The 23,294-nt window shown below is 64.6% G+C and overlaps 2 protein-coding genes across 3 annotated transcripts in view; one reads left to right on the forward strand and one right to left on the reverse strand.

Annotated features, from left to right (window-relative positions):
* Nucleotides 1–3,646, forward strand: part of HDLBP (high density lipoprotein binding protein) — a 58,230-nt gene extending 54,584 nt beyond the window's left edge. For both annotated transcript variants that reach the window (XM_018039844.1, XM_018039838.1), the window contains exons 22-28: nucleotides 324–428; nucleotides 597–731; nucleotides 1,648–1,791; nucleotides 2,358–2,543; nucleotides 2,839–2,955; nucleotides 3,057–3,185; nucleotides 3,275–3,646. In XM_018039844.1, coding sequence (XP_017895333.1) covers nucleotides 324–428; nucleotides 597–731; nucleotides 1,648–1,791; nucleotides 2,358–2,543; nucleotides 2,839–2,955; nucleotides 3,057–3,185; nucleotides 3,275–3,361 — 903 coding nt within the window. In that variant the 3' untranslated portion in view covers nucleotides 3,362–3,646. The remainder of the gene's footprint in view (nucleotides 1–323; nucleotides 429–596; nucleotides 732–1,647; nucleotides 1,792–2,357; nucleotides 2,544–2,838; nucleotides 2,956–3,056; nucleotides 3,186–3,274) is intronic.
* On the reverse strand, nucleotides 7,298–18,199 carry ANO7 (anoctamin 7). The gene is given in 20 exon segments (XM_018046470.1): nucleotides 7,298–7,347; nucleotides 7,350–7,415; nucleotides 7,799–7,831; nucleotides 7,834–7,886; nucleotides 8,209–8,353; nucleotides 8,407–8,439; nucleotides 8,442–8,597; nucleotides 9,802–9,946; nucleotides 10,888–10,998; nucleotides 12,970–13,024; nucleotides 13,563–13,585; nucleotides 13,587–13,665; nucleotides 13,752–14,091; nucleotides 14,252–14,360; nucleotides 14,443–14,528; nucleotides 14,531–14,540; nucleotides 15,114–15,315; nucleotides 15,359–15,401; nucleotides 15,404–15,584; nucleotides 18,095–18,199. Coding segments are annotated over 20 exon segments (2,025 nt in total).

Below are 23,294 nucleotides of genomic sequence, written 5' to 3' on the forward strand. Positions count from 1 at the left end.
GGGGGCCATGGTCCCGGGCGGAGTCCCGTCGCTCTGACCTCTAGGGTCTCTGAGGCCAGGGTTGGGGTGCGCGTCTGCGTGGCCCCAGCCCCTCTGTGGGCTCCTAGACCCCAAGGCCCTGGGCTTGCACAGCTCTGCTCCTCCTAGGGGCTTTCCCGTGTCCCCTCATGTGGAGAGTGGTGCTCTGCCCAGCTGGGGCAGCATGGAAGGTTCTATAGAGCATGCCATCCCCATGGGGTCTTCCCCTGTGCCCCTGGAAGGCCTGCTGAGCCCACGAGCTTCCTACCCCCACCTTCAGGCCTGACCCTAGCCCTGTCCTGCAGGCGCTGGTTCCTGTCACCATTGAAGTGGAGGTGCCCTTTGACCTTCACCGCTACATCATCGGCCAGAAGGGAAGCGGGATACGCAAGATGATGGATGAGTTTGAGGTGAAGCGGCTCTGCAGGTCGTCTCCCTGGAGGCCGGGTGCTGGGAGGGGGCGCCGTGCTCCTGCCTGCTCCGTGAGCCGAGCCCTTCCCCCCACCCTCCCCGCCCCGAGGCCGAGCTGTGTCCCCATGGATGCCCTCTGCAGCAGGCCTGCCTCCGTCTCCATGCAGGTGAACATTCACGTCCCGGCGCCTGAGCTGCAGTCTGACATCATCGCCATTACGGGCCTGGCTGCGAACCTAGACCGGGCCAAGGCGGGGCTGCTGGAGCGGGTGAAGGAGCTGCAGGCTGAGCAGGAGGACCGGGTGAGGGCCGGGCGTCCTGGGGCCGAGCCCCTCAGCACCCAGGCCGCCCCTCAGCCAGGGGGTCGGGTGGCAGAGACGGTGCCGGCTGACCCTGCGTCGCAGCCCAGGGTCCCGCGAGCCGGGAGCTCCTATTGGGGGTGGTGTTGGGGGCCTGGCGCTCTTTTACGAAGACAGGAACAGTTGGCCTTTGTGTCATTATCTGTGTCTTACATAAATATGAAGACCTTTGCCAGCCTTCCAGAGAGGGTTCAGCTGGGAAGGCCTGGGGGCCAGTGCCAGAAGAGACCCCCAGCGTGTGCCCATGGTCCCGGGAAGGCCCCGCCAGCACCCTGGGTGCTCTCTCCTTGCTGACAGGGACACGAGAAGCCGCCGTGCCTCTGGAGCTGGCCTGACGCAGGGCGGGCACTGTGCAACCCGAAGCCCCTTGCGGATAGTATGGGGCTGACAGGAGCTCACATGCCTCAGGTCGGCCTCGAACACGGTGCCGGCCTTGGGGTCCCCTCTCTGCCCAGGGCCCAGCCTGAGCCTCTGGCTGTGGATGTCCTTTCACATTTTTGTTCCCTTTTGTGGGTCTGCTGTTCTTGTTTGGTTGGGAATTTGGCCTGCTCGCATCCCACCACCCTGAAAGTCCAGCTCTCTGCACACTCGCTCGTCCGTCTGCGTCTCAAGCTCAGGAGGTGGAGCCAGGCGGGCGCTGTGCCCGGTCTGCCTGAAGGCCTGTGCTCGCGGTAGCGGCGTCCTCGGGCCCTTGGTTCGGTTGCTGGGGGCAGGCTGCAGAGCTCAGCTGCAAAGCCAGGCCTCGTTCTTGGTGCAGAGTGACGCGATGCCCGCGGGCAGAGGATGGAGGGGCGCGGCGGCGATGGTGAGAGCCGGGTCAGAAGCGCTCATGCCTCACTGCGCCTTGTCTCGTTGGCAGGCTTTACGGAGCTTTAAGCTGAGTGTCACTGTGGACCCTAAATACCACCCCAAGATCATCGGGAGGAAGGGGGCGGTGATCACCCAGATCCGCCTGGAGCACGACGTGAACATCCAGTTTCCTGATAAGGACGACGGGAGCCAGGTGGGGGCCGGGGGCCTGCCCTGCTGTGGCCCGGCGTCTGCCCTCCTGGGCGGCTCTCAGTTCCTGCTCCTGTCTAGCGCCCGGATGTTCGTTGCTGTGCTCGGGTCCTTGGCATTGCGGCGTGTCCTCTGGGTTGTAGTATTTTGTCCTGTTCTGAGGGTCAGGGCCTCGAGTTGGCGTTTCTTGTCTCCTCCTTTTTGCTTTGAGTCCCCCCTTCCTCTGCTGGTATTTTCGGGTCTGGCGTCTCAGCGTTTGCTGAGGGTGGGGTGCCAGCCGCGGCGTCTGCGCCTTCTCTCCAGACCTCAGTCTCCAGCGGGAGGGCCTTCCCTGCGCCCTGGCCATCCGGCGTCTGCTCGTCTGTGCCCATGCCCTCAGCCCGTGGTGGCGACTGTCCTCGGGGAGGTGGGGGTGCTGCCAGCCTGCTGGGCCACCGGTTTCCCCATCAGGCACAGTGTCCGCGCTTGGCCCTCAGCCCGCCGTGAGCAGCTGCTCCTTGTGGCGCGTGCCCCCGGTGCTTGCGGTCAGGTGTCCCTAGGGTGCCTTCTTCTGACCGGATCCTCTCTCAGCCCCAGGACCAAATCACCATCACAGGCTACGAGAAGAACACGGAGGCTGCCCGGGACGCCATCTTGAAGATTGTGGGTGAGCTTGAACAGATGGTTTCTGAGGACGTCCCGCTAGACCACCGCGTTCACGCCCGCATCATCGGTGCCCGTGGCAAAGCCATCCGCAAAATCATGGATGAGTTCAAGGTGAGTCCCCAAGCTGAGCCTGGAGTGCGGCTCACCCTCAGAGCAGGTGGGGGGATGGGCTGCACACCCCAAACCAGCGGGGAGACCCGAGGCTCAGGTGATGAGGTGCTGTGGGCTCACAGCGGGGACTGCTGACACTGCTGGGCAGTGAGTGGCAGGCAGCTCTGTGTCCGGAGGAGCGTGAGCTCTGAACACCAGGCGCACACGGGGCGAGGGGACCCCCACTAGAAGAGGGCCGTTGGCACACACACAGTGGGGCCCTGGCCCACCCGGGCTCTGTGTGGACTCCTTCCAGGTGGACATCCGCTTCCCGCAGAGTGGGGCGCCCGACCCCAACTGCGTGACCGTGACGGGTCTCCCGGAGAACGTGGAGGAAGCCATCGACCACATCCTCAACCTGGAGGAGGAATATGTGAGTCCTGCAGGGGCGGCTGGCCCCAACAGGCCAGGGTGATGGGCCCCCGGGCCGGGGCGGGCTCCCCTGCCGCAGACTGACACCATCTGTGCCCACAGCTGGCCGACGTGGTGGACAGCGAGGCGCTGCAGCTGTACATGAAGCCCCCTGCCCACGAGGAATCCAAGGCGCCGTCCAAGGGCTTTGTCGTTCGCGACGCCCCCTGGACTGCCAGCAGCAGCGAGAAGGTGAGGCCTTGCCCCCGGCGTCCCGTGCTCGTGCTGTCCCGGGCGCTGCTGTGGGGTGGCCGTCCCTGAAGCCGCGTGCTCCCCCACAGGCTCCCGACATGAGCAGCTCCGAGGAGTTCCCCAGCTTCGGGGCTCAGGTGGCCCCCAAGACCCTCCCGTGGGGCCCCAAGCGATAATGGCTGAGGAGCAGCACCCGCCCCGCGAGGGTCCGTCTCACTCTGACCGGGCGGCCGGACCCTGCGCACGTGTCGATCCCGCCCGCCCTGAGGTCTCCCAGCGAAGCCGGCAGCCCCGGCCCGGCCCTGCGCTCGGCACCTCGTGAACACTAAGGAGGCCGTGGTTCGGAGTCACCCCGCCCGCCGGCCAAGCTCCCGCCTGCCGGGAGAGCCCGCAGCTGCGGCCGCACCTGCTTCCTGTCATGACCTCAGGAAATAAATTTCCTTGACTTTATAAAAGCCAAACGTTTGCCCTCGTCCTTTCCCACCTCCCTCTCCCCTGCCTGGCCCAGACGTCCTCCTGGAGGACCACCTGCTGCTTCAGCTGCTGGAAAGCCCACTGACCCCGACCCCGGGGTCGGGGGGAGGCCCCGCGTGCTCACTGGCCCAAGTGAGAGCCCAGGGCCGCCCGAGGACCAGAAGGCCGGTGGGGGGCGGTGGCTCTCAGACAGCCTGGCCTCCGCGTCGGGCCTCCACCCCAGACCACCCAGCCCCGCAGGCAGAGCCGAGGCCGCCGGGCAGGGCTCTGAGGAACGCAGGTGGGGGAGAGGGAGCTGGGTGCCCCACTCCTCCACTGAGGCCCCCCCTCCCCGCAGCAGACCTGCTTGTTCTGCACCACCTTCAGCTCCCCCGCGCCCACCAGCCCCCCCTCCACCCCCCACCCGGCCCCCCGGCCCACTGGGTTCTGCTGTTCACTGCGGCCTCGGGGCCACGCCCTCCCCAACCCCTGCAGTCCAGAGTGGGGAGTGCACAGGCCACCCCCAGGCGTCCTCAGACGCATGTACCAGAGGTAAGCAGTTGGCCCTGGGGTGCAGAGGCTGTCCCAGCCAGCAGAGGACTGGATCCTTTTCAGGAGTCTGGTGGGGTGGTCTGGGCGGCGGCCCCAGGTCTCCGCAGGGCAGGGTGCTTGGTGAAGGTGAACGTGGGGCCCTGGGCTGTCTGTCCCCTGGAGGTGATGGGCCACTGAGTTGTCCGGTCCCTGGTCCCCGACCTCCTGGAGAAGCTGACCGTGTCCTCGGGAGAGTCACCACTGCTTAGCCCACCTCCTCCCCCACCCCCACCCCACAGGAGGTTTTCCTCTCGGTTTATTAACTCGGGTTCAGGCGTCTTGGCTGCGATTCCTGAACAGACCGAGTAGCCTCCCCACTGCAAGTCCCCGCTGGCCCACGCGGCCTTGAGCATGCCCGTCCGTAGGCGGGGCTGATGGGGCATGTGTGCGGCCCCAGACGAGGTGGAGCCAATGGCCGGGGAAGACGGAAGGGTGCCCTCCTGCCTCCCCAGGGGGGCCTGTGCCCGAGAGCCTCTCCGCTGTCCGTAGGGTCTCGAGGCCTCTCCCCGGTCAGCTCCTGCCCGCTGCCGCTCTGACTCCCGGGGAGTCTGCCCACAGCTCCCTGCGTCCTTCCTGCAAGGTCCTCTGCCGCCTCCACCCTGCCCTCCCCAAAGGGACCTTTCTAAATTCCCATGAGAGACTTCGCACATCTGCACTCGTTGCGAACCCCAGCCTTCACTGTGTCTGTGCTGGTGGTGGTTGAAGGTCATGCGGTGACTGCCCCGGCCTGTGCCCTGCGGCCTCCGGGGCTGCAAGCACCTGACGGCCCGGGGCGTGTCTGTCTCCTCTTCGGATGTGTTCCGTGTCACATGTGTCCGTAGCTACCATCCATCCCTCGGCCTTAACTTTGAAATCGGGAGATTATATGCAAACATATGTGAAGGCTCATGAATATGGATGACACTGGAATTTTATAAATTCTAAAATAAAACCCAAACTGGATACAGTGTGCTGAGACTCGTCTTATCACACCCTGCCGAGCTCAGTCTCAGGGAACCAGGTGTGTGTGGCGTGCTCAAGGGTCCCTGGGCACCCACAGATGCTTGGTGCGGCCCCCCAGCTGGCACAGGGTTCTCAGCCCTGAATCCACAGCCTCACAGGAGCCAGGGCGCTGGGAGGCGTCACTGTTGGGGGCAGACGGTGACCCGACACCTTCCAGGGCACCAGGGGGCGGGGACGAGAGTTTGATGGCAGCCAGGCAGGATGGCCCAGTGGTCTTCATTTGGGGCATCACAGCACAGTGCTGCCAGGAAGGCTCACGGTGGTGTGCCTGTGGAAGAGGCCACGCCTGGGGGTCCCGCCCCTGAGGCCAGGGTGTGGCCACTCCAGGCGGGGAAGGAAGGCGGCGCGGGCAGGCCCTGCCAGGCACCGCACCCTAGTGACCAGGACTGTATCTTTGTGTGAACGCTGGTCATGCTGGTGCGCTGACTCCATGCAAGCCCAGGGTTCCTTATGTCTCCATGAGCCCACTTTTAAAAGTTTGAAACAACAAAGTCAACCATCTGGGAGGAAACACCTGTGGATCTTGTAACAAGGACACGGCGCACACAGCCCTGCCGCCCACAAGCAGAAGGACGGCTCATTTTCTGGATGGTGGGTGAGCAGGCAGCTGCCCCTCAGTCTCAACCCCCCCGGTCTAAGAAATCCTTGGTGCTGCCTGAGGCCCGGATCTGTGGGTTTTATAAAGGCGTCGACTGGCAGTTCTGGGGAGAAGCTTGGCGGACTGCAGTGCATCCAAGCAGTTTAAAAACCACGTGTTCTTTCTGACAGTGCTGTGCACCTCAAGGAACGCTCCCGAGGGAGTCAAAAGTGGGCACTGTCTCCTGGCGTCTATGCCGCGGGGCTTGCAGCCACAGAGCAGAGGACAGGGAGCAGCCGGCGAGGCTGGGGGTGCTGTGTGGTCAGAGCTCAGAGAAGGCAGACACAGGGCGCTCACAAAGGCGGGCGGTGGGTGACGTCCAGCTGCAGGCACCGTGGAGCTCCCTGCCCTGAAGATGGCCCCATGCAGACAGACGGGAAGTCTCGGAGAAGGAGAGCCACCAAGTGTCACCGGAGTGAATGTCCTTCCTCCGCTTGCTTCAAAGTTCAGTCTCCCTCCAAACCTTCCCCACTGAGGCACTCGCCACCCTGAGGCTGCTGCTGGCCCCAGGCTTGTGGGAGCCAGGTGCTGCCACAGGAAGTGCTGAAAGGGCTGCTCGGAGGCTGTGGACAGGCTGGAAGGAAAAGGCACCCGAGCAGTGAGGGGACGGAACTGCAGGGGCCCCGGGGCAGGGTGAGCAGACTCAGCTGTGGCTCACAACAGACTGGTTTGGGGTTGCCAGCTGGGGTATGTGAAGGGCAGGCCAGACCCCGCCTGAACTGAGTAAGAAGCGGCAGGGCTGGCTGGAGAGGGGACACCACCATTTGAGGGGCAGCAGGTACAGGGAGGGCCATACGGAGGACCCCAAGTCCACCAGCTTGAGGGGAGATGAGCCCCATCCAGGGCTGATGGGGGCGGACGTGTGAAGCCTGTGGAGGACACCTCCTGTGCCTGCGAGGCCAGGGAGGGGGTAGGGGGGCAGGCGAAGGCGGGGGAGGCCAGTGAAGGGCGGGGGCACAACGTGAGGGGAGGCAGCACCTCAGCTATGGAGCCATCCTGCCCGGGTGAGGGGGGAGGTGAGGCTGGGCTTGGCGGGAGATGGCAGGGAAAGCTGCCCCTGGGCACCACGTGCCCACCTTCCAGGTGCCCTGGCTGGAGACAGCGGGCCATGGGGCCAACCCATGCCAGGACCTGGGAGGCAGAGGGGCCGGGACAGGGGCAGTGGCCTCTGAGGTGGGAAGCCTTTGACAGCATCACCCCCTACCCCTCCTCCAGGGCCCTCAGCCGCCTCCTGTGGGGTGAGCTGTGATTCCAGCTCCTGGCAACCTAGGCTCTGGGCCCGGACTCGTCTCTGAGCCCAAGGCTTGGTTCTCTTTTGCTACAGTTGTTCCAAGAGCCTGTTTTCAGGAAAGATCAGAGGAGGAGGATCGTGATTAGGCTCTGACCGTGAATAGGCAGAGTGAGGGCAGGGCTGGGGGTGGGGGCTCACCTAGTTCTCAGCCAGCGTCCCCTTGGCTTGGTAGTACTTTCGCTTCACCTGATCGCCACAGATTCAGGGATGTCAGTTTCCACGAGGTCGAGGAGCCACCTGCAGAACACCACGTGTTGGGTGGGAGCAGAGTTGTTGGGGGGGGGCCACGCACCCTCACCCCTTGGCACAAGTGCCAGAGTGGGGCCAGAGGTGGGCAAGGGCTCCGCAGGCGTGGGCTGAGCCGGACAGCAAGCATCAGCGCAGGAAAGGAAACTCCGGAAAAGGCAGAGGCCGCAAGGCAGACCACCCCAGCTTCCACGGACCCTGCCGTGCCCAGGGCCCCCTGGACAGAGGCCAGGCCGGGAGGCGAAGACGCAGAGGGCCACCGTCCGCCCGCGGGAGTAGAGCAGGGGCGCCGGCCCGTGGCCTCCGCCACGCCCACTCCGAGGACCATGCGCTGACCTTGGGTGGAGCCCTGGGGTGGGAGCGGGGCCCAGCATCCTGCGGGCCTCGGCGCCTCGAACACCGTGACGAAGGCCGAACAGATGGCCCTAGAGTCCAGTAGGTCCGGGAATGATGTCCATCATCCTCCCAGGAGGCCTGGTACCTGCGGGAGCCAAGCGGTGGTGGAGGGCAGGCTGAAGTGCCAACGCCCTTCTCAGCCTGCCACCCGCTCCCCGCCGCCGGGCTCAGCCCGCGGGCGCCGAGAGCGCTGTCCCTGCCCAGGCTGATCCCCTCCGGCATTGCAGCTCGGGAGGCGGGACTGAGGGGCGCCAGGCCCTCCCAGCCTGGCCCCTTCGGATGCCGCCCCGCCCCTCCCCTCCCGCAAGAGCCCCGGCGCCGCCCCGCCCCGCCCCGCCCGGTGCCGCCCCGCCCCTCTCGATGCCGCCCCGCCCCTCCAGTGGGAGCCCCGCCCCCGGCGACCTCACCTGCACGGGCGGCTGCTCACAGCGCTGAAGGCGGGCGGGGTGGCGCCAGCGTGAAGCCGGCGAAGCGGCCGCAGGTCGCTGGCCTGGCTCCACTGGTAGTGGGCGCGCGGCAGGAAGTAGGCTGAGAAGGCCAGCAGGAACGCCCAGGCCGCCGGCGAGTGAGCGCGGGGCCGCGCGCCCCGGCCGGCCCGCTCTCCCGGCTGATGCCCGCCAGGCGCGGGATGCCTCCTGCATGCGGAACCAGATGCCCATGCCCAGCGCGCACTCGGCCACCGGGCGGATGAACAGGCGCGCGTCCAGGTGGATCTCCACCCAATCGCTAAGCAGCGCGAAGAGCAGCGCAAGCGGGCAGGCGGCCCCGAAGGTGGCAACGAAGCCAAACTGCACGACTGCGGGGATAAGGGTCACCGCCACGCCCTCCGGTGGCCACGGCGCGCGACCCTGACTTCCGCGCGCCCGGTTTCATCCGGCGATAAGGACCACGCGCACCTGCGGCCAGTGGCCAGACACTGCGCACCGCAAACCCTTCACCGCGCCCTTCAGGGAGGCAGGGGGGCCACCCCTGCTGCGCCCACAGTCCCTGCTTCTACTCATCCCACAGGCTCCAAGGCATGGCCCCCTTCTCCAGGAAGCCTCCCTGGAATGCTCTCACAGAGCTGGGTGCGTTTCTGGCCCGTCCCGGGCCTCCCCCTGCGGCCTGTGGTCTGGAACTTGTAACTGTCCTTCCCAGTGCCGCGCCCGCCCTGCGGACTCGCGGCAAGATTCTGGGAAGGGGCTCCTTGAGAGGGGCTCCTTGCGCTTATCCAGGATTCCTAAGGAGACCCTGGGGCCCGGCGGCCTTTCGTCCAGTGGTCACCCGCTCACGGTATCGTGAAGAAGCACGTTCCTCCCTGTGTGCCTTCTGCCCTCTTCATCCGCAGAACGAAGCCCCTGGCATCACCCCTGTTGCTCTGGCCGCCGGGGGCTCAGAGCAATGCCTTGCTCAGATGCAGCACTTTTGACTGTGCTGCGGTCCTCCCCTCTGTCATCAAACAGAAGGGCCGCATGAGACGCAGACCCTGGCCTCAAAAAGTGCAGCCACCCCATCCATGCGGGGCATAAGCCCCAAACACAGGCCCCCTCCTGGCAAGGGCACTGGAGGGTCCAGCGGAGTGTGGGCATTGAAAAGCTGTCCGGAGAAGCCCAGCTCCCCAGTGCCACCTCCGTGCAGCCTCGCCCCGGCCTGAGCACCCTCACTGCTCTCCTCACACCCTGCACGGGGCTCTGGCCCCGGCATTCGGGGGCGGGAGGAGATGAAGGCCACTCCAAGCGAGTCCCGTCGGGTGCCCCAGGTCCTCTCTGAGTCCCTGGACCTGGGGCACTGACCCTCCAGCCCTCAGCCAGCCCTTCTTGAGTGCTCCCAGCTGTGGCCCCCCACCATTTGTTTCCTGATCTCTCCAGGCCTGGCTCTATCAGGGACCCCCTGTCGTACCCATCCTTACATTGTGTTTCGAGGCAGCTGCAGACAGGAATGCTGAGTCTGGGAGGCCCCTTGGTGGTGCAGTTACCCTTCCCCACGTCGCTGGGGGTCTTGGCCCCTACTGCGGCCCCTGCCTATCTTGAGGTACCTGTCAAACAGGCCCTGGAATGGCAAAAGCTGGTAGTCCACCTCCCAGGGCCCCTGGCCGGCCTCCAGGGAAACCCCTGCCTTCCTCTTCCGGGAGCAGAGCTGGAACCATTGCCAGCAGCCTTTGGCTTCCTAGAGACAGAAACACCAGGAAGACGGCCCTGTCCTGAGCCCGCCCCTGGGGCCCAGGGTGGGCAGAGCCTTCTGCACCCGTGTCCCCCTGCTGGGGCAGCGTGCCAGCCTCCTAAGCTCCCTGAGGCAAGTCAGCGCTGCTCAGAGGAGGCGGCAGGAGCTACGTCAGGGAGGGAGCAGATGAGGACCCCAGGACGTGAATGTGTGGGCGCTTCGCTGCCCACACTTGCACTTGTCTGGCTACACCCTGTCTGCTGTAATCTTGAGTTCAGCTTCCCAGCCCCTCCTGCTCTGAGTCAGGGCCACACCACAGAGGGTATGTGGCTGGGCCAACGTCTGACAGCTGTCTCCAGGGAGATGAGGTGTGCAGGGGCTGGTGAGGGTATAGCTTCGGACCAGCCTTGGGCTGGATGTGAGGCCACCCCTGGGCAGGTCAGTGCAAGGGCTCTGGCCTGGGCGGGGTGGGTGGGGGGTTGGTCTCGGTTGCCTTGATTGCAGCCACAGTGGTGCCAGTGGGTGGAACCAGGGGATGAGACCCCAGTGTCCCCATTAAGGGCACCAGAAGCCTGGGGCCTCCCCTTGCTCCTCCCTCCCCAAAGAATGCCTGGCCCAGCCCCAGTGGGCTACAGACAGGATGGACCGGTGGTTGGGGCAGTGCCCAGGAACCCAGGCCTCCTGCCCTCCAGAGCCAGCCCCAGGGCAAGCGACCCCAGGGAGCACCTGCAGCAGCGACACACGGTGGGGGCGTCAGAGAGCCTGTGGGCCGGTAGCTGGGTGGAGCCTCCTCTGCACGTGCCCAAGTCGCTGGGGTCCAGGTGGGCTGGACCTGCCTTCCCCACAACCTCTTCTCCCAGGGGGGCTGGCTACCCCAGCCACTCCCGGGTCCCACGGTCCCTGGATGCTTTCCGGGCAGGTGGGGTGGGGTGGGGTGGGAGACTCACCCTGGGGAGTGTAGGGACAGGAATCTCCAGCACGGTGTTGATGCCCTGCTTGCCCACCATGATGACCAGGAGCTCCTGGGCCAGCTCGGCGAGGCAGCCCCCAGCTTCACACTGCGGCACCCGCCCTTCAGGTTAGCTTGTGGGAGGGACCAGCCTCAAGGCACCTGTCCTTTTCCAGGCCTCCAAAGTGGCCCCTGCCATGCCCTCACATTCCTTTCAGACAGGCCAGGGGCACCCTGACGCCTGCAGAGACCTTCCTTCCCTTCCTTCTGTCAGGCGGGTAGAACAGGGAGAAGGAGTCCAAAATGGCGCTGGCCGCAGACGAGGACGGGAAAAGCCCGCGGAAATGGAGCAAAAGAAGGTCCGAGGAGTGAGGACCTCAGGGAAAACGAGCACCACGCCCGGCTGGCCCCATCGACCTTAGGGCAGGCCCAGGGAGAGGCACACGCATAAACGGGAGCCGGAGCCAGCTCTCGCTCTCTCCCGCGCGCTGGGGCGCTCTTCTCCTCGTGTCCCTAGATTGGCGTGCCTTCACGCCTCCAAGATGGATTTTCCTGCTCTCTTCTAGATAAAATAGAGCTGTAGCACTGATTTGTCTAAGAATTATAACACGTCCATTCGAGACCTGACAGCTATAACACGATCTATCCAAGACCCGAGAGCTGTGACACGCCGAGGGGGCTTTAATGTCTGTCACTCCCAATCTTTGTTGTGACGAGACAAAGAACCGAGGAACACACACTCGCGTGACACTTCCCCATCCTGACCTCACTCAGGCCCCTGCAGTCTTCCCCAGGTCCAGCGGGCAGATGTTATGGGACATCAGAGGCATGGCCGTGTGGCACCCTGGGCTCTTTGGGGAACCATGTGGAGTCACATGGGGTTGACCCTAGCCTGTGGATCCGGGGCAGACCCAGGATGCAGGCAGGCCTCACCAAGCAGGGACCTGAAGACTCCAGTGAGAGGCGGGTCCCAGGGCTGTTAGGGGGAACCTGTGGGACGACGTGCCTTGCGCTGGGTTTAAGCTAGAGGGTTTTGTCCTGAGCTCTTGGGACATCAGCCCACACTGCAGGAGAGGAGAATCTGCCTAAAGAATCTGCCTGAAAATACAGCCAGTGCTAGGGAAAGCAGTGCAAAATTGTTCAAATGCCTGGTTCCAGCCATCCCTGAACTCACAGAGTCTCCTGTATTTTCAATAGACGAGCCCACGGAACTGCACTTTTTGCTGGAACCATTTTGTGTTGGGAACTTTTCCTGTTGATAACTGCAGGCTGCCTGCCTGCTGTGTGCCATGCGCAGTCCTGCCCTGAGTTTCAGCCCATCTGCCCTGTCTCCCCAACATGTGAACCTGGAGAGGGTTCCTTAGGGACAGCCCCTTTGCAGGGAGCTGTCAGACTGGGTCACACTCTGACCCATGGAAAGTTGCTGTTCTCCCTCCTCCTCCAAAAATGGGAGCAGAGGGACTTTCAGGGGAGGTGTTCCACGGCAACTCCTGGACCCCTACCTGTGCCTGCTTGGCCCTCAGCCAGGAAGGGACCAGATGGTCATTTTGAGAGTTTGTCTACAACGTCTCAGGCGGGTTGGGGCAGGGTTGAGCTCACAAGCCCACAGCGTTGACCCCCCCACTGGAGTGCTCCTAGGAGCACCTCCTTCTGCACAGCCCCTGCCCTCTGCGTGCTTCCCAGGGTGACATCCGCACCCGTGAACTGATCCCGGGCCTCTCCCTGGGGTCTGCTCTTGGGGACCCCGCACAACAGCGAGGCTTCATCCTGCAGGAAACCAGCTTCCGCTATCCAGAAAACAGCTTCCCTGTCTCTCAAAGCTGCAGGAGAGCCTGCTTGTGCTGACAGGCGGCGGGGTCGCCTTAGGGAGAAAGCCCCGTGGGGGGCCGTCAGCCTCTGCACCTCCAGCTTGCTGACCGAGCTTGCGGCAGCGACGACGGCGGCTCATGGCCCATGCCAGAGACTGCGGCTGGGTTCGGGTGCGAATCGGGTGCCAACGGGGACAGGCGGATTGTGAGTTTCTGTGGACAACTGTCTGAGTGGGGCCTGGTGAGGGGCACCGCCGGCTCTCCGTGCTCACCTCCTCGTTGGGGACCCCGAGCAAGGTGTAGCAGTTGCCGGGGTAGCTGCCGAACCTGGGGGGAGCCAAGCCTCCGCTCTCGCGGCCGCCTGCGGCCCACCTGGCGGAACCACGAGTAGGGCACGGCGGGCATCGGGGAGCGACCCCTGTGCTAGCCCACCTCTCCCGAGCGTCTGGGCGGTGTCAGGGCCACAGGGGGCGGGGCGAGGGCGTGACCGCCGTGTGAGGCGGGGCCGGGCCACTTGTGGTGGGGCGAGGCCAGGGCTAAGGAGGGGCGGGGCCAGTTGAGAGTGGGCGGAGCTGGGGCGGACTGAGGCGGGGGTCAGCCGGAAGGAGGCGGGGAAGAGGCGGGCCAGTAGGGAGTGGGCGGGGCTGGGGCGGGCTGAGGTGGATCAGGGTGAGGCCGAGGCAGGCCCGGGAGGGCGTCGGCGGGGCGGGCTAAGGCGGAACGGGGGCGTGCCCAATGGGAGTGGCGAGATGAATGGGCGGGGCTAACTGGGCTGGGCGTGACCTGGGCGGGGACGTGGGCATGGCGGACCCAGATGGGCGTGGTGTGGGCGGGCCGGGCAGGTGTGGCCAGTGCAGGCGCTAACCTGCTCTTGAAGAAAGCGGTGTAGAAGCGGCGAGCAGAAGCTGACCAACTGGAAGATGGACACCCTGCGGGTGAAAGCGCCCTCGGATTCGACCTGGGCGCCCCTCTAGGGCACAGCGGGTGCCTGCGTCAGACACCTCCCCGGCACAGGGAGTGGGGAGAACGGAGGGCGCGTTTCCGAAGCTCTTACTTCAGGACCTTCTGGAAGCGCTCCGCGGGTAGAGGAGGAGCCGGGCAAGTGCCGGTAAGAATTACTACGATGTGGCTCCACGGGTCTGGGGCGCTGGGCGCCGGAGGTGCCTGGTAAGGAGGCACTGAGACGGAGGCGGGCCTCACGAGGCCGGCTGGAGGACACTCCCAGGCCCCGCCGTTGCAGGGACACTGTGGGCGGTTCCCCAGGGCGCTGTCCCTGGCCTCCCGCACGCCGTCCCCCCGGCACTCCGCCTCCATCTCCCCGGGGTGCGCCGGGCTCTGTCTTGTCCCGGGGCCAGGGCTGCAATTCGTGCAGCTCGGGGGCGGATGTGTTTGTGCTTCGGAAACGGAAGGAGGTCGCAGAAGGGGCGCCCCGCCCCCGCCGAGGCCCCGCCCACTGCCGTTTAAGGGGCCTCGCGGGGAGAACGGGGCATGTCCCAACCGCGCCTCGCTCAGACGAGAAACGTGTCTGACTGGCCGGCGCCCAGCGCTCTCAGCGCTCACCCCATCTCGTCAGGACGTGTGCCCGGGCCACGTAGATCTTGGAGAGCATGAGGATGAAGACGAGGTGCACCACGGACCCCGTGAGGCTGGCGATGCACGAAGCCTATGGGGGACGACAGGGTGATGGAGGAGGGAACCAGAGCCCACCACCCAGCCAGCCAGCAAGAGCAGGGATGGAAGCTCACCCGGGCTGCGAGGATGCTGTTGTCCGACCCGGACACCAGGATGGACGTGATGGCCCGGTCCACAGTGATGGGCACCAGGCACAGAGCACCACGGCCACCTGCGGGGCAGCGGGTGCATGAGCCTTGCGGTTGCAGCCTGGCACCCCCGCACCCTCAGGCCACAGCCACATGCTGTCCCACTCCCAGACCGGGCTGTGCGCCCGGCCGCTCCTGGCGGGTTGCTGGGCCGCGGGCGGTGGCCGGCAGGGAGAGGAGGGGAGGGCAGTTCTTTAGAGTTGGAGGTAGGTAACTCAGCGACCTCTGGGCGGCACAGGAGCCTCTGTGCCTTGTTGTCAGCCGACCCCCATCTCACTAGCTGAAACTGGGAATTCTTGAGATCTCCGAGGGGAGTCAGTTAGGAAGTTCCTCTGACTAGAGGGCAAGACAGGCTGAGGACACCTGTGCTTGAAGGGTGCCCCAGGCCCCTGCCCCCACATAGCTGCCTCTTGTGGCCCAGATCCCTAGCTCAGCCCCTCCCTGGTGCCCAGGCACACCGTAGCCTTTCTGAGGCCCGCGAGGGCCTCCTGGGTCCCAGAGACAGTTTCCCGCCCTGCCCCAGGGCGGGGAGGGGGCGCCACTGCTCAGTGAGGACAGCGGCCCGACGGGCAGCGCCCGGCAGCAGGGAGCCTCACCATTGTCAGGACCACCACGGAGCTGGCCAGCACCTGGCGCAGGCGGCTCCTCTCGGGGAAGGAGGGCTCATCCTCAGCGGTGGTGGGATTCAGTGTTGTGGGAGCTGAGGCGGGAAACGGGCCGCGGCCTCTCCTGGCGGGGGAGGAGGGGTATTCAGCAGGGTGTGTGCTGGGGGCGCGGCCTCGTCGGGGGACCGCCCACCTCGAGGTCCCCGGCGTACCAGCAGCCTCAGCGGCAGGCCAGCGGGCGCTCATCCGCTTCCAGGAGCAGCGGGGCCCACAGCACCGGAACAGACTCCAGAAGACCGTGCCTCCACGGTCAGGGAGCCGGCTGGCCTGGGCGGGGCAGCGGGGTTTCTGCGTGCTTGGGACCGGGACCTTTTCTCCCTCCTGCCCGGCCCTCGAGGAATGCCCCCCACCCCAACCCCGTCCGTCTCCTGCCCACCCTTGTACCCTGGAGGCGGTGACCGTCTAGTGTGCAGGAGGCAACGGTGTTGCCCTAGAACCTCCCCCACCCCTGACTCAGGATGAGATGAGCCTGGGGACTCGGGGTTGATGCTGCAGTGGGTGACACTTTGGGGCACTGGGTTGGGGGTGACTGTATTTTGCTCATGGGGGCCAGAGGGTGGACTGTAGTGGCTTGAACTGTGCTCCTGAAAAGATGCGTCCTCCTGGACATACATTCTGATAGGAAGGCGATCAGAATACAGCCTTCCTTGGAAGAAAGGCCTTTGCATGTGTAATTAGGATAAGGAGCCCCCGATTGCCGGGGGCCAGCGTGAGGAATTCCGCCCATGGCAAAGGTCATGAGGAAGGAGGCTTGGCATACGCAAAGGCGTGATCAAGCCTCAGGAAACCCCCTGTTCCCGAGCATCTAACCCCAAAACCAGAGTCTGTTTTATGCTCTCACCTACACCTCTGACTTTACGGGGGGCTCTCCCCCATAACCGTTTCTCTCGGAGAAGGAGTAAACGTGCAGCTCCAAGGCAATAAACATTCCTGGGCGTGACAAGAGTGTTTCAGCTTACGGACTCCTCTGAAGGTTATCTAGCCCACCTGTAGGTTTGTCCGGCCACATGTGATTGTTTACAGCCTCCCAACCTGAGAGGCACGAGATGTTTTAGACTTACTAAAGGCAAAATCTTTTGGGGAGTTAGAAATTATTAGTATGATGGGTTGGTTAGGAATTATATTGGTGAAGGGTTCTTCATTTGTTGTGTCAATAATTGCTGCTAATTCCCTGCTCTGGGTGGGACAAGGATGTCTCAGGTCAAACCTCTCTGCTGACAGACTAGCTTGTGTGACAGGATTATCCATACTGCTGCCACTAGGCACATGATTGTTTACTACCTGTCAACCGTAAACAGCACAGAGAGTTTTGGAGTATTTTGAGAGTCTTAATTAGCATAGGGCTTTTTCTTCTTGTTGAGTCAATGATTGCCGCCAGGCCTCCATATCCTTAGGCACCTGGGAATATATTAATCAATGTATTCGGAATATAGAAAAGGGAATACAGTAGTTTTTGATGTTAGCAATACTAGACTTTTTGAGCTAATGGATTCTCTCTTTTGTAATAGATCACTGTACTTTGTTATAAATCACTGTGTCCTTGCTATGTAAGAATGTAACTTTATCATATCTTAAGACTAAATAGATCTTAAGGGGAGCATTGGTGAAAGGATTTTCATTTGTTGGGCTGATGTTTGCTGCTAAATCTCCATGTTCCCTACACTTATAATGAATATAACTAACATATCGGAGAAATAAGGATTAACCTTTAAGCATATAGGAGAAATAAGTATTAACCTTTGAGACTAATCATGTTAACCTTGGGTTAAATAAATTCCTTTTTTGACTGTAACTCACTACACCCTCACCCTATAGGAATGTAACTTTATTTGGAGGGTGGTGCCTGGTTTAAGAAAAGACACCCTTGGAAGAAATAAGTTTTTTGGTTATCAGAAAGAAAGGATCATAAAATGTCAGCAGGTCTCACTCATGGCCAGAAGATGATGTAATATCCCTAAGACCTTTTTTTTATACATTTATGTGAAGCACCTGATTTTGATAAAGGTCAGGACTGCTGACCCCCGCGTGACTCTGTATTCATCCCTATGTGTAACAAAAGGTATATAAGCAAACCCCAAAATAAAGAAATCGGATCAGTTTCCGGAAAGACTGATTCCCCCATGTCGCTTCTTTCTTGCTCCCGTTTTTCTGGCTGAATTCCCATCTGGAGCATGGATGCTATTCCACGTAATCCAAGTTATTCAGCCTCTTTTTCTCCACTGATCTTCCTACTACACTATCCATTTCTAATCTCTCTATATCTGTGATTAAATATGTAAAGACGCCGACTCCGTCCCCACCTTCGAATCACCCTGGATCCACCGGGGCTGGACCCCGGCACCCGATGAGAGCACCCAGATTAGGGGGACCTGGAACCAGCGGCGAGCCCTTGTAGGAGGAGGGGAGACAGACACGGCCTGCACAAAGGGAGAGGCCACGTGAAGATAGGAGAGATGGGAGCGGTGCGGCCACAAGCCAGCGAACGTCAGAGTTCCCAGAGCCCCTGGACCCGGGGCGGGCACCCCGCACCTTCTCCGGAAGGAGTCAGCTGCCAAGTTCCCAGAGCCCCCGGACCCGGGGCGGGCACCCCGCACCTTCTCCGGAAGGAGTCAGCTGCCAAGTTCCCAGAGCCCCCGGACCCGGGGCGGGCACCCCGCACCTTCTCCGGAAGGAGTCAGCTGCCGCAGCGGCAGTCCTGGCCTCTGTCTTCAGAACCGTGAGAAAACCAGTTTGCTGTTTTAACCCCCATTTGTGGTCATTTGTTAGGGCAGCCCTAGGCCACTGGCACAGGCGGGTCCCCGGCAGGGTGCTGGAGGTGTGTCTGTCTGTGGGTCCCTTCTGGGCCCCCAAGCTCCAGCCCAGGCAGCGTAGGTGCCGGCCTCTCGGCCGCACTCAGGGAAAAGCTGACCCACCCTGGAAGTGTGCAGGCCGACGGAACCGCAGCCTGAGGACTCTGTGCCTGAGGGCGGCAAGGTTTGTGTGCTCAGGGTCCTGCACTTGACCTTCTTGGCCGCCATGCCTAATAGCAGGAGTAACAGGAAGAGCTCCCACGGCGTCCACCGTCCAGCTGCTCCACTGAGCACTGCGGGCTGGGGGCCAGCCGGCCTCAGCCGGTGGGCACGATGCCTCCTGGGTGAGTAACGCTCAGGGCGCTCAACCTCGGATGGTGCCAAGCGGGGCTCCCCGGAGGGATGTGGCCAGACCGGGGAGCAGGGGGTTGCCCTCCGCCGTCGCCAGCCCGCCCTCCTCCCTGGACCAGGACGCAGGCGTGGGAGAACAGCCAGAGGGGCACACCGGGCAGAGGGGGCCCAGCTCCAAGCTGTCTCCGCCACGCACGCTCCTGCCTTCGCCTCAGCCCTGCCCTCTGTCTCCCCACTGTCTTTCCAGGCCCAGCATTTCTTTGAAAAAATATATGCAATAATTCTTGAGATAACTTTTTGAAATTTCAGCTTAAAAGCCAAGGTCTGTCATTTGCTTATGATAAGAAGCATTGACACTCTTGTAAGAAACAAGGGCGCGTGCCAATACCACTAACCTAAGGACACCCCTGCCCACTTGTGTTGGCCTGGGAGCACACTGGTCTACCTGTCAGTCTTCCAGCCAAGTTCTGGGGCCCTCCGTGACCTGCGAGGGCTGGGGGGGCTCCGTGCTCGCCTCTACCCCCAGCTCTGCCCTGGGCCTGGCACCTGGGAGCCCCTCCGACCACACACCCACCTCAGGAGACACGGGGCCAGCCTGCAAGCGGAGGGCAGAGGACGCTTACGTGGGTGTGTCTGAAGACACCATGAGGCGGCCCACGAGGAACACCCGCGTGCCCACCACTGCCACTGGCAGGAGCCAACCTGCGTAGAACCCTCAGGTGAGACACTGGGCTTGCCTCTGGGTGATCTGGGTGGGTCTGGTCTCCAGGGCTGGGCTGAGCCCCAGAGAGGTCTGCACAGCTTCATGACCGGCAGGGAGCCCCGCAGGGGCGGGGTGGGGGCGGCGGTGCAGGGCCTTCCAGGAGGAGGCTATGAGGCAATGGCCCCCAGGCAGCACTCCTGGCAGCTCTGGGGGGCTCCGTCCCCCTGCCCTCGCCCCTGACTCTGGACCTCTCCCCCTGTTGACCTTGGCAGCTGACCCCCGGGATCCCGCACCTCCCAGAACCCCCTTTCCTGAGCCTCAGTCACTTCACATCACCACGCCAGGGATGAGGCCCCTCCTGGAGAGGCACCCTGCTCAGCGGACTCCAGTCCTGGAGGCTGGAGTCGTTCTTGACGCCTCCGGCTCTGCACCCAGCCTGCCACGGCCAGGTCCTTCATGAGCGCCCCGTCTGCCTCCCACGGGTCACCCCCAGGCCCGCCCCGGCCTGGCGTCTGGCCTCCCCTGCGTTGGCCAGAGTGACCTCTGAGATGCAAGTCTGTCGAGAACCCAGAGGAGGCCCTACCCATTGTGCCCCAGGGCCCTTGCCCTCCTGGGGCCCTGTCCCCTGCCCGAGTCCACTGTGGCCATGGGTGGCCTCTCCTCTGTGTCCCCTGGTCAGTGTACAGGGCACACACAGCTCCCCAGCATGGCTTGCACGCTTGCTGTCCTTGGGGCAAGAAAGGGTTCCAGCAGCTGGGACGGTGGGAGCATGGCCGTGCAGGGCAGGGTAGAGCTGTGAGCAGAGCAAGGAGCCCGGGTGCCCGGGGCGGACGGCCAACCCCAGGGTGTCAGCCTGTCTGCAGGAGGCAAGGGGCTGTTCTCCCCGGGCCCCAGGCAGGGTTGACCTCCTCTGGGGTGGGAGTTCCGGGGCTGACCCCAGGCTTCTCGGGACATGCCTGGTGGGCTGGGGCATTGGGAGTCAAAAGGGGGTCCCCCAGAACAGCCATGGTGAGGGTTTACCCGTGCAGGGTTTATGGTGCAGGGAAGCGGCTGGGCGGGGCGGAGCTCGGCCAGGGTGCACTGGCCTTGGAGGGGTCAGCCTGGCTGCGGGCTGAGCCCCCCGGCATGGCTCGCCCCTGGGGGGACCGATTAGCAGACGCTGCCCTGAAGGCCAAGTTGGGTCCAGGAGGCCCTGAGGGCGTAGGCACGGGACTCACCGAGCCAGGCGAAGTGCAAGGCCCCCTTCTCACCAGAACCCCTTCGTACGTGGCCCACAGGCTGGTGCTCGCCCCCCTCGCCCCGGCGGGCCCAGTCCGGAGCAGGACCTGCCGCTGGCTGAGGCCCGGGGCCTGTGGACCCTGCGGGGGTGTCGCCAGGGGCCTGGGGACGAGGAGCTGTCGGGTGGGGAGACTGCAGGCAGGTGGAGGCGCCCTCCCCGCACCAGGCAGGGGTCTAGGTGTGGGGGCTTCAGGGCTGGGCGAGCCCCACAGTCCCCCCTGCCCTGGTGGACAGAGGGCGGACACAGACGGGAGCAGGACCGCTGCTCCAGGGCAGGGGGCCCTTTGGGGTGAGAGGTCCAGCAGGGCCTCTCTGAGGAGGGCTTCTGTCCTGGGGCTCCCGGGGTCCAGTGATGGGCGGAGGAGGCACCTGGAATGGCGGCCCTGGGGAGCCAGTGACTGCGGTTTGAGCAGGCTCCCTGTCTCTGGGCGGGGGTCCTGCCGCCCGAGGGTGCAGACTGGCCAGAAGCGGGAGAGGCGCTCCCCAGCACAGTGGGCAGACCCCCAGGTCACACGGCGGGGGGCAGGCCCCCAGGTCACACGGCGGGGGGCAGGTCCCCAGGTCACACGGCGGGGGGCAGGCCCCCAGGTCACACGGCGGGGGGCAGGCAGACCCCCTCTCCAGGTCACACGGCGGGGGGCAGGCCCCCAGGTCACACGGCGGGGGGCAGGCAGACCCCCTCTCCAGGTCACACGGCGGGGGGCAGACCCCCAGGTCACACGGCGGGGGGCAGGCCCCCAGGTCACACGGCGGGGGGCAGGCCCCCAGGTCACACGGCGTGAGGGCAGACCCCTCCCAGGTCACACAGCGAGGGGGCAGACACCCCCAGGTCACACAGCGGGGCGGCAGACACCCCCAGGTCACACAGCGGGGGGCAGACCCCCAGGTCACACGGCGGGGGGCAGGCAGACTCCCCCTCCAGGTCACACAGCAGGGGGCAGACCCCCCCAGGTCACACAGCGGGGGGCAGACCCCCAGGTCACACAGCGGGGGGCAGGCAGACCCCCCCCCAGGTCACACAGTGGGGGGCTGGCAGACCCCCCTCTAGGTCACACAGTGGGGGGCAGACCCCCAGGTCACACGGCGGGGGGCAGGCAGACCCCCCTCCAGGTCACACAGCGTGGGGGCAGACCCCCCCAGGTCACACAGCGGGGGGCAGACCCCCCCAGGTCACACAGCGGGGGGCAGACCCCCCCAGGTCACACAGCGGGGGGCAGACCCCCAAGTCACACGGCGGGGGGCAGGCCCCTCCAGGTCACATGGCAGGGGGCAGGCCCCCACCCACCTCCTGACCAGGCAGTGGACTCTTTGTCGGGGGTGGTGATAAGGTGGCTGAGTCCGGTCCAGCGGCAGCTGGGGTGGTGAGCGTCCCCCACCCGGCAATGCCCGGGTGACCTGGCTTTGTGAGGGGCGTGGGTGACCTCCCGAAGGGGAAGCTGCCCAAGGAGCCGGCCTGTCCCGTCACGGGGTGTCACCACGGCTGCATGTCCCCGGGGCAGGACCTGGGGTCCTCCTCGCCTGGAAGCTCCCCCTCTGGCACCCGCCCCCCGACCCTGCCTCCAGCCCCCAGGACTCACATAGTTCAGGGGAGGCTGAGCTGAAGACCCCCGCCCCTGCAGCTGGTTGATCCCAAACAGGCTTTTCCTCTAGTGGCCCTGAGAGGCCTTGGCCAGGATCTCGCGCAGCTGGGGGTCGAGTGGGAGGCCTGTCAAGGGTTGTGTGACGGTGCAGCAAGGACTCACGGGTCCTCCGGGCTGAGCCCACGACAGCCTCCTGGGGCCCCGGTGACAGAGGTGAGGACGCGCCCGCCTCAGCTCCCCGGGCACCGGCCCCCCCTGGCCTCCTCGGGCACCGGCCACCTCCCGGGCTCCCCGGGCACCAGCCCCAGAGGGAGTGTTCTTACACTTGGCAGGCCTTGGCCTTGGCTGGGAGGCTGGGCACATGGCGTTTGGCCTGGGATTGACCTCACACCCCTGCCAAGCACAGCCTGCGCAGGCCCCTCGGTCTGGGCAGCCGTTCCCCCAAAAGGAGGCCTGTGTCGGAAGGGGGCCCAGCCCCTGCTGGGCAGCCCACGTGGCCCTGCCCTCCCCCGCCACCAGCTGGCCCTGCCCGCGGTTCTCAGGGACGCTGCTGCCGTGGACCTGCTACGCCTTTGGCCTCCGTCCTCACTGACCCACTGGACCCACACCTGCCCCGGCCCCACAGCCTTGGCAAGTCCCTCCAGTTCTTGAAAGTGGTGTCCACTGGGGCCCTGCGGGCCTGCGGGCCTGGAGCAGCGAGGTGGGGACAGGCTCCCAGCCGCGGGGCCTCCCTGCCCTGGACAGCACAGGCCAGCCTTCCCGTGTCCACAGAGGCCTCTGCTGCCTGCTGGGGGCCCTGGGTCTGGGCCACAGGCTCTGAGCCGGGTTGGGACCCCCCACTCACCGTCTGGTGCCCAAGGGTGCTGGGGAAGAAAGGGGCCTGGCTGTCCCCGCTAGGGACCTGTGGTGTGAAGAGTTGGGGCCCAGCTGCCTGGGCCTCCGCTGGGCCCGCAGGGCGGCCTTGTCCCCGGCCACACAGGTGGCTTCTGCGTGGGGCTCTTCCTCTTCTGAGGTCACGGCAGGTGCTTGGGGGGTACGGGCACCCCCGGGGCAGGGCAGTGGCGGTGCTTGGGCAGACGAGCCCATGGCAGTCTGTGTGCCCGGGAGCTCCAAGCGCAGCGCCCAAGGCCTCTCTCTGGGCGGTGTCTGGCCGGTGGCTGACCGCAGGGCCTGCCCTGGACCCAGAAGCTCGGGAAGCCCTGGGGAGGGGGCACGAGTCTGCCCCCCAGCCCAGAAGGGAGCTGTCCTCAGCGCGGGGGTCTCGGTGCTGGGCACCCACTCGGGTTAGCCCCAGGCCTGGGTGCTGCCATAACCTGCATGCTGGGTGAGGCTGTGACTGGCTTCAGGGAGTCACTTGCCAAGGGAAGGACTCCAGAACAGTGTGGACCGGCCTCTTGCGCTTTCTGTGGGA

The sequence above is a fragment of the Capra hircus genome, chromosome 3 (genome assembly GCF_001704415.2).
Source record: "Capra hircus breed San Clemente chromosome 3, ASM170441v1, whole genome shotgun sequence".
NCBI classification, from domain to species: Eukaryota; Metazoa; Chordata; class Mammalia; order Artiodactyla; family Bovidae; genus Capra; species Capra hircus.